The sequence below is a fragment of the Anopheles arabiensis genome, chromosome 2 (genome assembly GCF_016920715.1).
Source record: "Anopheles arabiensis isolate DONGOLA chromosome 2, AaraD3, whole genome shotgun sequence".
In the NCBI taxonomy this organism is placed as follows: domain Eukaryota; kingdom Metazoa; phylum Arthropoda; class Insecta; order Diptera; family Culicidae; genus Anopheles; species Anopheles arabiensis.
The window spans coordinates 88,223,732-88,235,717 of NC_053517.1; the positions used below are offsets into that span (position 1 = coordinate 88,223,732).

The window sequence follows — 11,986 nt, forward strand, 5'->3', positions numbered from 1 at the left end:
CGGCGCCACCCGGGCTTTTTTTGGGGGGCTGGATGTTTCCCTACTGTAAATGAGAAAGAAAGTTATTTGCATATCGCATTCGCAACGCTGGTTCACCTTTGTTCCCTGTGTGTCGATAAGTGAGATCCCTTGGGGGCGGGGATGGGCGGGCGAAATGATTCGGATGTGTCGTGAAAGGCGTTACGTGTGACATGTACAAAAAAAACAAACGAAAGTGTGTTGTTACACTGTACCGTGCGGTGTCGTGCTTCGTGGACACGGCTTAAACGCGTATGTCCATAAACGAGACCCTCCTCGCTCTCTTGGTATATATATTTCTATAGCTTACACCCTAGTCGCTGCTTACAGGGGTTAAGGAACTCTTGAAACCCGTGTCTGGAATTGTTCGACAACTATTCTACCTGCTGCTGCTGGTTATGAGCAACCAACGTATACTCTCTACCCACAGCTACTACAGTAAGTCTTTGATGCTGTTTAACACATAGTTGAAAATGCTGTCCGGCGCTATCTCCCCATTCAGCACGTAGATGTCCTTCCGGCCCTTAAACTCCCGATAGTGCTTCTCGTACAGCGGCCACACGCACATCTCGAAGTAGCCGACCACGTCCGGCGGATCGTACACGCGCTGCACCCGCCGGGCGTAGCACCGCTCGTACGGCAGATGGATGTGAAACTTGATGCTGCACAGATCGCGCGTAAACGAGTGATTGAACAGCAGAAAGCCCTCCAGCAGCAGCACGTTGATCTTGATGTTCATGCTTTGGTACGATTCGTTTTTGGACTTTTTGATCAAGTTTGTCGTCCTGCTGCCGGTCCCGTTTTCATCGTACTTGGCAAGAAAGTTGCTCAGGAAGTGGTCGGCGAACAGATTGAACTCGTCCATCGATTCGACCCGCTCGCCCATCTCGCTGTCCTCGTCGCTGCGAGCGTGCCGCAGCTGGTGGCAGTTGTACAGGATGAACTTTTGCCCCAGCACCTGCATAATGTCCTGGCACATGCGGTCCATATCGAGCGAGCCGAGAATCTCCCAGTTGATGTGATTGAGCTTCTTCACCAGCTCGTGCCGGGGGCTGTCGACCGGCAGGAAGTAATCGTCCTGGCACAGCGCAACCACCTTGTTGAGGATGAGATTTTCCTTGAAGAAGGTTTTGTGCAGGTGGGCGGTAAAGTATGCTTCGAGCGATTTCGCCAGCGTCGTCTTGCCGCCGTTCGTCACCCCGGATATGCCGATGACGAGCCACGTCTCCATGGTGTGGCACGGTCGCTACGGGCGGGGTAACAAGGGAAATGGCTTTACAACACTTTTCACTGTGTACAACAAAATGCACGAACGACCTAGTGCTAGGGCAGTGGAAACACTGAGCAACCGTACCGCAGCGTACCTTTGCCGGGGGTAAATCATTCAAAACAGGGCGATAAGAACGGCGGGCCGTCGTCCGCTGTATGAGTTGGTAACGCGTGATCAACACGAACCGCTGCACGAGAATATGATTATGGTTTATAATCATTTTCTCGTGTGCAGCACGACGAGCGTGAGGGTGACTCTAACGTAAACCTTTAAAGTGAATTTCTTATCTTGTCTAGTGCCTGCTCTAAACCGCTCATTGCTGTGTTTGTTATGACATCTTTGTGCAAAGCGTTTGTCGTGTTTGATTTGAAGATTTGAGCAACAGATTAACGAAAACGTTCGCTTTCACACACACACACACTCGCTCGCTTACCTGTGCGTTACTGTGGTCGGATAAATCGCGCTCCGAGATGGTCCCGCAAATGGTACAGCGAAAAGGCCGACAGTCCGCCGAGCAGCACCACACCGAACAGTGCCGGCACGAGGAATGCAAACTTCATCGGTGGAAACAGCGCATAGATCCAACTTTCTGCAAATAAAGATCAATTGAATCAGAATCAGGCGCTCGTGCACGACACAATTTAAGACCGCGGGCGCTACGAAACGAAACCGCAATGCAATAGAACCAATTAGAACCGTGTGCTAGCGAACCGACGCCTCGTACGGAACGCGTAATGCTTGAGAGAGCTCGCGCGCGTCATGAGGGTCAACATGTAAAGCGCAACCGAACCGACCCGGCTCAAGGTTATTGGTGAGCAATGTTTTTTGCTTCCGTTGCTCGCGCAATCCATTAGATTGATGTTTGTGCCATCACGCACGGGCCGGGGAGAGGGGGGGAGATGTAGACTCCTCTATTGTCCATCAATTGCGTGAAGCTGTTTTGTGACTCGCACACACATGAAACATGCTCAACACACGCCTGTGGGGGTTGTTTTTTGTTCCGTTCCCTACGATCGATTCTGTGCTGTAAACAGAACAGAAGCCCCCGCTTACCATCCCTGGCGTCGATCACGATGAACGGCAGTACCGCAACCCACAGCACGTAGTAGAGAAACGCGCTAAATGTGGCGGCCAGAATCAGCTTCCCCAGTGCCGCATTCGATGCCATTCACTGCAAGGGTACGAAAATAAGTGCGTTAGTACGGGTATGGTGCTCGCTATTTCGGAACGACGCGAGCGGATGATAGACCTCCTGATGCGATTGCTGCTGCTGCTGCTGCCGGAGCTGCTGCCACGAAACACGTACTTGATCTTATCTAATGCTTTCAAATGGATGAAGCGCACTTGTAATTGTCTCGTCGTCAGAATTGGCCTTCGTGCTTGGAGAAGAAGATGAAAGAACGAAAAAATAAACACTCACACAGGCACACACGCAACGCACCGATTCGCGATTGCCGCCAAATGACGTCTTGTTTGTTTGTTTACATCCCACAGTGATGTAAACAAGTGGCGATTTGGGGATTTGGTTTTATTTTAAATGAAAACTTGTTTCAAATGGAGCGAAAAAGTTCAAATTGCATGGTTGCGACTGATTTTTTAGCATATTTTTATTAAAATGTTTAAATTTTCATTGATAAAATTGCTATTATGGCGTTTTATAGCAGCGGCCGATGACAGCTCGTTCACGGTGGGAGTAGAATTTAGTACAAGTTGGTCAAAATTGTTCGATGAGTGCTAAAACGTTAAAATTTTAGAATTATTTTATCTGTTGAAATTTTAAACAAATTTCGTTGGAGTAAACAGACGTTAAGATGTCGATAGCTGAAATAAATTGTATTTTGAAGTATTTTCTCGTTCTCGAATAATGATGGCGCATACAAGATTGGAAGAAAGAAACGTATGATGAAACGCACGAGGCTTAACTGTTGAAGTACAGGGTTGAGAAATGGTTTGATTACAAAATTGTCTGTGAGTTATTCACTTTTTCAAAAGTATTTTACTGCTTTTAGAATGGATCTGTCCTCGAAAACATCAGCTGTTTCCCATTTGTTCGGCTTAATCATGAAGATAAAAAAATATATACAGGGTAACTGTATTAGTTTTCCGCAGAGTACTTATTTGCGGTAGGATAACAAAATACTCGTTATAATATAACGCGTTATAACATGTGTCTTAAAATACAATTTTGAAATATAAATATGATCATTTGTCATTTGTGTTTTGCATAATTTCCTTGCGTATTTTCCAAAATATAAAATAAAATGTGTAGAGTAGTGTTGGGTCATACGATTCATTTTACGACCCGACCTGGAGTCGGGTGCGAGCCAGTCGGAATCGATTCCGACCCGTGGGTGCAGTGGGTGCGCTAGGTCAGAGTCGGAATCAAATCCGACTCGCGAGTGCAACGAGTTCAGGTCGACCTGAAAAATCAGTAGGTGCGAGAAAGCATAAGCGACTCCGACCCGTGGGTGCTGCGAGTTCGGGTTGGGTCGGGCCACGGTAGATTCAGTTTGACCCGAGGGTGCAGCGAGTTTGGGTCGACGAAGAAGACGAAGAGAAGAAGAAGAAGAAGAAGAAGATGATGAAGAAGAAGAAGAAGAAGACGAAGAAGAAAAAGAAGAACAAGAAGAAGAAAAAAGAACAAGAAGAAGATGATGAAGAAGAAGATGATGAAGAAGAAGATGATGAAGAAGAAGAAAAAGAAGAAGACGAAGAAGACGAAGAAGACGAAGAAGAAAAATAAGAACAAGAAGAAGAAAAAAGAACAAGAAGAAGAAAAAAAACAAGAAGAAGAAGAAGAAGAAGATGAAGAAGAAGATGATGAAGAAGAAGATGCTGAAGAAGAAGATGATGAAGAAGAAGAAGAAGAAGAAGAAGACGAAGAAGACGAAGAAGAAAAATAAGAACAAGAAGAAGAAAAAAGAACAAGAAGAAGAAAAAAGAACAAGAAGAAGAAGAAGAAGATGATGAAAAAGAAGATGATGAAGAAGAAGATGATGAAGAAGAAGAAGAAGAAGAAGAAGACGAAGAAGACGAAGAAGAAAAAGAAGAACAAGAAGAAGAAAAAAGAACAACAAGAAGAAGAAGAAGATGATGAAGAAGAAGATGACGAAGAAGAAGAAGAAGAAAAAGAAGAAGAAGAAGAAGAAGAAGAAGAAGAAGAAGAAGAAGAAGAAGAAGAAGAAGAAGAAGAAGATGAAGATGAAGATGAAGATGAAGATGAAGATGAAGATGAAGATGAAGATGAAGAAGAAGAGAAAACCAATGATGTTTTCAAATAAAAGATTTTATGGTTGCAGAATATATTCTAACCTGTTTAGAATTTTAAAATCACGATAAACACGTAAATTTCCACTTTAAATGCGCCCAAATCAGGTGAACGGTTAATGTTGATATTCCATTTGGATCGTTCTCCATTATGTATACGGATTTAATCGAGTGTGTGTTAAGTGGATTAGACTTTATGAGTTTCCTTAAGATATTGTTTCTAATAGACATTATGGTAGTTATGGTCGTGTGGTCTGAAACCAGTATTTTCGGATGCGAGAAGAGGACATGTTGACTGGCAATATTCAAAAATATATTCAATACATCTCCATTTGAACCTAATGATCCTGCTAATTTCAATCAAATTGTATCCGAATGTTGAAGATAATAAACCGAATGTTGAGAATCCTTGAAAACAGCTCGGAACAATCAGCGGCGGATCTAACGGTAGGCGGACTAGGCGGTCGCCTGGGGCCCCGCCGATTTAGGGGCCCCGTAGATCGCCATTCTATAGTATGCCGTATGGACAGAGTATTAGCGACAAGGGATCCCCCGGAAGGTTGGCCGATGGGGCCCCGAGGTTGGCGAATCATTTGCACCCCCCCTCCCCCGCGTCAGCAAAAATTTTAGAGTTTGCGGCTGATGATCGAAGGGGGGCCCGCTGAATCATTTGCACCCCACCCCCCCCCCCCCGTCAGCAAAAATTGAAGAATTTGCGACTGATAATCGAAGGGGGCCCCGACGGCATTTCAAGTTTACTGTTCAATCTCCCAACAGCAACTTTAGTACCGCTACACCACCCACCACCCCCCCCCAACAACATTTACCATTTACAGAGGGCCTCTACTCGTTCCGCCTAGGGCCCCCGATACCCTTGATCCGCCACTGGGAACAGTCGATGGTTGCGTTTAAGATTCCCGTTACAAATGCCAGCCTGGCGTGCTCAACACGTTTGACGAGGGGCGGGATCCCAAGCAGCAAACACATAGTCCTAGTCCTTTTACTAATGAATGTGTTAGAACGGCATAATTTGATTTAATTTTTGAATATCTAGGATCTTCCTGGTCATATTTTAGGTCATCTGGTAAGTCTGATATGATACTGTATGCTTAATGCCGTTATCAGAAACCTTTGACAGCCTCTCGAATGTCTTTCAATATTCCACGCGTTCCACGTACATTCACAAAATAATCAGTTTTAACACACTGGATATTTCTCACCTTTTTATCACCTCATAAAAGTATCCCGTTCTTTCACCAGTTCTCTTTGATAAGCAAAACATTCTTGCTATGTTGTATTATTAATCATCATCACCATTTTATTCATCCGCACGTCTACTCCACTGCCTCCTGCCAACCACAAGAAAGAGATTGCGCAAGGAAATTAAAATAATCTTACATATCTAAACGTGTCTGTCTGTAGATGTGTGTATGTGTCTGTAGCTGTGTAGGTGTGTTCGAGTCGATTCGACTGCAAATGAATTGATTGTAAAAAAAAAACAAAAGAAAACCAAAAGAAGAGAAAACCCGGTAACAAAACAACGGTTCCCGAGGTGAGGAATCCAATAAATAAATAAATCACTAATTACGTTTTCTTCTTCCCCTGATCGCCAATTGGATCAAAACAGGTAACTCTCTTTCTCTCTCTTTCACTCTCCACCCAATCACTCAGCTCTCAGGTTGCCCGTGCTCGAAGCGATCGAATTTTCCCGATCGATATTTAAACAGTTAACGGCGGGAGGAGGAAAAAACCCCCAGGAAAGATGAACACGGCAATGGATCAGGCGGCAATCGATATTGTTTCACCGTTTAAGAGATTACCATGCCCCGCCGCAGGTGTGTGTTGTTGGCAGCATCATTTCCGTTCCACACGGGTTCCATAATCGAGGTTAACTACTACTACTGCCGGCAGCCTGAGCGAATGAGTGAAAGCGGAAATGAAACTATCTGCTGTGGGCCCGTTTGTGCCGGCACAGGTCAATTATGCGTTCCGCGAGGTCGTGGAACATTCGCCGTACGATCGTATCTCGAGATCTGGAGAAAGAAACACCGAAAATGTGGCATGAACACAAGGTATTTAGTTCCAATTTGGCGTTGGAGAGATGATCTCCGGCTGCTTACCGTCATTACCGCACGTTCGGGCACAGCGCAGCTTGCCCCGGTTCGAGTAGGTCACACCGTCCGTGCCGCACACGGGCTCGTACGCCTGGGCGACCGTGTTGCGAATGCAGCGCCGTTCACAGCCGTGCTGGATCTGCTTGGGCGTTCGGGTCGGCGCACTGGTGGACGCACTGGCAGTGCTGTTGGTCGTCTGCGCACCCTGATCGATACGATCCTGAGCCTGGGGCTGTCCGTCCTTGCTGTCCTTGCTGGCAGATGCCGCCGACTCCGTGCTTGTCCCGATGGTCACTGTCGTGTGCTTGACCGGGCGCAGAACCGAACCGGCATGCTGGCTATCGTGATGGTCCGGCTCGTTCGTGTGCTCTACCACTGGTTTGACTGCCTGGGCCGTGTCCTGGTTGCGACGCCCAAACTTCCAGTAGCTTTGAGCAGGTCCACCGTGATGCATCGGATGGTGCACCGGATGATGTACAGGGTGGTGCAGCTGCAGGTGAAGCGTTTGGGCCCCCGGACCGCCATTGACCGTGTGCTGTGGCTGATGAAGGGCCTGCGGCTGGGGCAGTGGCAGATACTGGGGCGCGGCGTAGGCCTGTGGCTCGGGCAGATGCTGATGGTCGGACGTGTCGTTACCGTGCGAACCGTGGAACTCGCTCACGACGTTCTTCTGGTGCGTGCCGGGCTTGGACGGGAACTCGAAGTACTTCTGGATGAAGACGTGCGGCTGCTGATGGTGCTGCTTCTGGTACTTCTGCTTGATGTGCGAGCTGTACGTCTTGTGGATGGGCTTTTCGGCGGGCGTGTCGGCAAGATGGTCGCCGGTCGGTGCACTACCGCTCGCCTGCACATTGCTGTACGACGTCGCCGACTGCTGGCCGTGCTGGTGGTGGGCGACCGGGGCCGACTGCGGTGCCGACTCTTCCTTCGGGAAGTAGTAGCTCAGATGCGTCTGCACGGTTGGCTGTTGCTGGGACGGCGGTGCTGCAACCGCTTGCTGGGCCTGCGCGTACGCCTTCGTGTGCTGCGACTGGTCCTGCTCGGTGACGATCGTTTTCGGATGGTAAAAGTTGGTGGACACGGACACTTGCGGAGACTTCTTCGGGACGACCTCCTGCCACTTGCTGCCACTGCTGGACGCGTGGTGGTCGGTGGCCTGTGGCGCTGCATGGATGTAGAGCGGTTGCGATTGGGGCGGCTGGGGCGACTTACCCTGCTGGCTGCCGACGTAGCTGGTGGCGCCCCCGGCCGTCGGCTGCCCGTAGTGATGGTGCTGCTGATGGGCCGGATGGTGGTGCTGATGGTGGTGCGGCTCGGATGCCGCCGGCGGCTTCGACAGCGGGATCGCGTTCACCTTGTAGTGGCCGACCTCCTCCTGCACCTTGAAGTTGAAGCTGGCGGGCAGCTGCTCGGGCTTGACGAACGCCGGCTTGTCCTGTACCAGGGGCGAAAAGGAAGGCTGTGGTTGACCAAGTTTCAGTAGCTGATCTTCAGAATTTACGGCCGGTACGTAGTTCGGGGGCGGCGGCGATGGTAGCGTCTGGGCCGGCACGGCCTCGGCCGGTTTGTGCGAGATCGACAGCAGCTGGCTCGGTTTTAGCGGCGCGAGCTGATGGTGATACTCTTCCTTCGTCTTCTGGGGCGCCACCAGGTGATGGATGTCGGACGGTTTGAACTGTGGCGAGGGTACGAAGTGGTTCGGACCGTGCTTGGAGAACCCTTTCAGCATGCCCTCCAGGCTGAGGATCGGCAGCATGTGCTCGAGCGTAAACATCTCACCGTCGTTCGTATGAAGCTCTGAAAGGCCCATCGTCAATTAGTGTAAAGCGGCATCAATCAAGCGACCGAATTGCTTACCAGGATAGGTGCCATACGTGGCCACACCGCCGGAAGCGATCTTCACCGTCGGCTCCTTGAAGTATATCTTGCGCCGTTTGTCCACCGGACGGATGATGAGCAGAGGAATCTCACCGTTCGAACGCTTCGGCTTGCGGATGAGCGTCTTTTTGTACTCGGTCACGCTGGGGCTGGCTACGCTGTCGGCGATCTTGGACGTGGAAGCCACCGCTGGCGCTACGGCGGGATTGGGCTTTTTCAGCTTATCCTCCGCTAGTACCAGTGGCGCTAGGAAGACGAAACATTATTGATTATTAAATTCCTTATTCTGAATTGGTTCGCAAGGGTTATGATAATTTTAGAACACTTTCCTACGGGAAGTCAACATTATGTGTAGTGAGCTCTACGACATCTTTGGACAGGCTCATTTGGAAACCAATAGGAATTTTCAACGTGCCTGTTCAAAAAGGTTGCTGAAATGGTCCAATTTCCATCATGTAAAGCATTACCCGTAAGAAAGAGTTAAGAAAATGTCTCAAAATAATGAGAACCCCAGAAAAGCTCTCCTTCTTTCTAATCTGAACTCCTGAAAAATTCTTCCTACTAATATGGTTGAGCACTCAATTGCGCAGTCAGAGTTACAGCAGGTCCGTGAACAGAACCTACTGAAGAAATATGCTTTTTTGTTAAGGTACAATAAAAAAGATATCATATTTTTATACATAAAATTTTGAGTATATAAAAGCGTCAAAATGGCCTGAAATCAGAGTTTATCTTACATTGTGACTATTGGCAGTTATATTAGACGCATTAATAGATTCAAAGCTAACTTTTTGATATCGGAATCAGTTAGAATTTAGAGTGATGAACTACTCGATTTGAATAAAGGTTTAAAATATCCTTTCTGATAATTCAAAACGCATGCTGATGAATTGTAATCTCCTGTTTCACATTTTTTCAGACTATCTCCAGTGACTATTTCCAGTTCCAGACTATCCTGATTTCCAATCTTTGGTATTAAAAAAAAACTGAGCAGACATAAATCCCGACGAATAAAACACTCTTTCTCTGATTTCGTTTTTCCTCTATTACGTTTGATTCTGCAATCTCAAAGAACAAGATTGCAATCAGATAAAAAAAACCACTGGTGGAATTAATTTTCTTCAAAAAATCAAACCCCCATTCTCGCCACAAAACCAAATTCCACAGCTGCCGAGAATTAATTGCAAATGCCATCTCAAACAGCAGCCAACACATGAGATGAAAATCGAAAGAAGGAAACCCCCATAAACGGAACCGAATCGCTAAGCGAAGTAATTCGGTATAATGAGTTGGCCACCAAACGGCCCCGTCCGCGGAGTTCCCCGCGGTATGCAAAAAAAAACCCGCGAACGAACCGGAGCGTTAGGGACACATTTTAAATTACAAACGGCAAGGGCTGCCTGTCCGACCGTCCCTGACCGCCTGCGCTTACCTGCTACCAGTAGAAACAACCACAAGGATCGCATCGTGGTTTTTTTTGTTCCTCGTCACTCGCAACGCACGTTCGTCTTGCCTGTGGATGTCAAGGAACTCGGGAGTCGGTTTTTCCGGCCGCGCTCACAGAATTCCGCTTTCCACAATGCTACACACGTACAGCACACGTTCACACGCGAAAATTAATTTCCACCTTTTCAATCTTTGTAGGGAAGGTTTGTCGCTGTGTCTAGCACGTTCCGACCCGGTGCCTTTTTGCTTTCCGCGTGGATCTCAAACGTGTTTTCCCAGCAGCGTTTTCACCAGAACACCGACGCACATACGCGCACACACACACACACACTCGCTAATAGTTTTATAATTTGTTCGGGTAGTTTTCCAGAACAAGGATTTTCACTTTGATTAGATTTGTTGTTCTTTGCTCGCGTCTTGGGATCCCGCTTTTCTTTGGCACCCAGCACATGCACGTTTTACACACTGCTTGTCGCGTTCACCGTGAACACGCGTGAAAGGTGGCAAACCCTTTTTTCTAAGTCACTGTGACGCGACGAACACGCTTCACACGTCGGCGTTGTCTAAAACCTTTTCCGCTGTTTCGTTACCCACAGCACAACACGGCTTCCGTCCCGGGCAAGCGCTGGCCAATGAATAAACCTTCCCCGGGAGGGTGTACAAAATTTTGAAACATTTTCGCGCCGATCTCCAGCCCCTTCCATGGGGGGAGAGGAGTTTTCCCATCCCCTTTGCACCCGTCCACCCAGCGTTCGAGTGCGTAGTAGCGTACGGTTTACGACCTCTCCGAAGCCGCCGATTCCTTTTCCGCGTGCGATCGTTAGCTGTGTTTCGATCTTCGCTTTGATCTCCACTTTCTTGACACCGTTCGGCAGTTCGGGCCCGGCCCGGGTGAGCTTTCGCGCTGTACGTTTGGCTTTTCTTTCTCCTCACTCTTCCCGTTGGGGGGGTTTGTTTTTTTGTTGTTTTGGGGTGGCCGATGGATGAAACCGAATAATTTGGTACGCACACGATAGAAAAGCGGGGAAATTCTTCGACCGGGCTCGGAGTGTGCGTGTGTGTGAGTAAGTTCAGTCGAACCGTTCGAAGGTAATACGGAAGCATTAAGGTAACACAATATTTCTCACCGACATACAACAAGCGTCTCGTTTTGTGTCCATTTGTTAAAGAGGACCTAGATAAGGCTTTGATTTATTGCATTGGTTTCGCGAGGTGAAGAGCAAAATGATTTTCAATGCCAGCTCAGATCTGAGGCAAGCATCGTACCTGTTTCTTATGCTGGCTGCTCATGAAACGTGAAACGAAAGTAAAATGGACCATAGCGAGAGCTGGTAGGGTTGAAAAATGACATGTTTTGATGATAGAAAGTCATTGTCACCTGTCCCAGTGTTTTTCTGCTGATATTTATTGGCAATTGGTTGAGGTATGATATCTCAATATTGACTTCTATTTGTGTTTTTTGTGTTTATTATCGTCTTGTGTTATCCTCATCGAACGAATGTATTATAGGTTTGTTTCTTGGTTTTGAAATTCATTTTTATTTTTTGTAGTTTGTGCTGGTTAATGTTAGCATTCAGTTTAAATGTTTTTATTCTAAGGCGTGGTTTTATTTCTCAGTTTGTGTTCTTCAATTTCTTTTACAACCCTTGAATAATTTAGAGCTTTTTATTATCTCAGTTTATTGCTACTTCACTTCATTGCCTCTTTTTTATAATTCAATTGTATGCTATTGAATATTAATTTGCACATCTATTTTGTTCGATTTTTGGTTTATGTAGTCTTTAACTAAATGTGTTGTAAATTTTTACCGTAAATATCATAGTTTTGAATAATTTTAATTTCTCATTATTACTTATTTTATCAGTCAGAAGTCAAAGGAAAAGAGAGTTAGGTTGTATAATTTAAGATAAGGTGAAGATAGATAAGCTATAGAAAATTATACAACGACCGCAAAACTTGAACTAATCAAAATAAATCCAAACTAATAGATGCA

At 46.9% G+C, this 11,986-nt stretch overlaps 2 protein-coding genes across 2 annotated transcripts; both read right to left on the bottom strand.

Moving 5' to 3' along the window:
- Window positions 1-215: 215 nt before the first annotated feature.
- Window positions 216-2,760, bottom strand: LOC120896163 (nicotinamide riboside kinase 1). The gene is made up of 4 exons (XM_040300097.1): window positions 2,538-2,760; window positions 2,342-2,459; window positions 1,722-1,877; window positions 216-1,264 (listed from the first exon to the last, which is right to left on the bottom strand). Exon 4 carries the CDS (start codon window positions 1,247-1,249, stop codon window positions 452-454), a length of 798 nt encoding a protein of 265 aa, XP_040156031.1. The 5' UTR covers window positions 1,250-1,264; window positions 1,722-1,877; window positions 2,342-2,459; window positions 2,538-2,760; the 3' UTR covers window positions 216-451.
- A 3,775-nt stretch (window positions 2,761-6,535) lies between these two features.
- On the bottom strand, window positions 6,536-10,013 carry LOC120894661. Its single transcript, XM_040297384.1, has 4 exons — window positions 9,980-10,013; window positions 8,527-8,793; window positions 6,676-8,466; window positions 6,536-6,588 (listed from the first exon to the last, which is right to left on the bottom strand). Exons 1-4 carry the CDS (start codon window positions 10,011-10,013, stop codon window positions 6,536-6,538), a joined length of 2,145 nt encoding a protein of 714 aa, XP_040153318.1.
- Window positions 10,014-11,986: the final 1,973 nt, after the last annotated feature.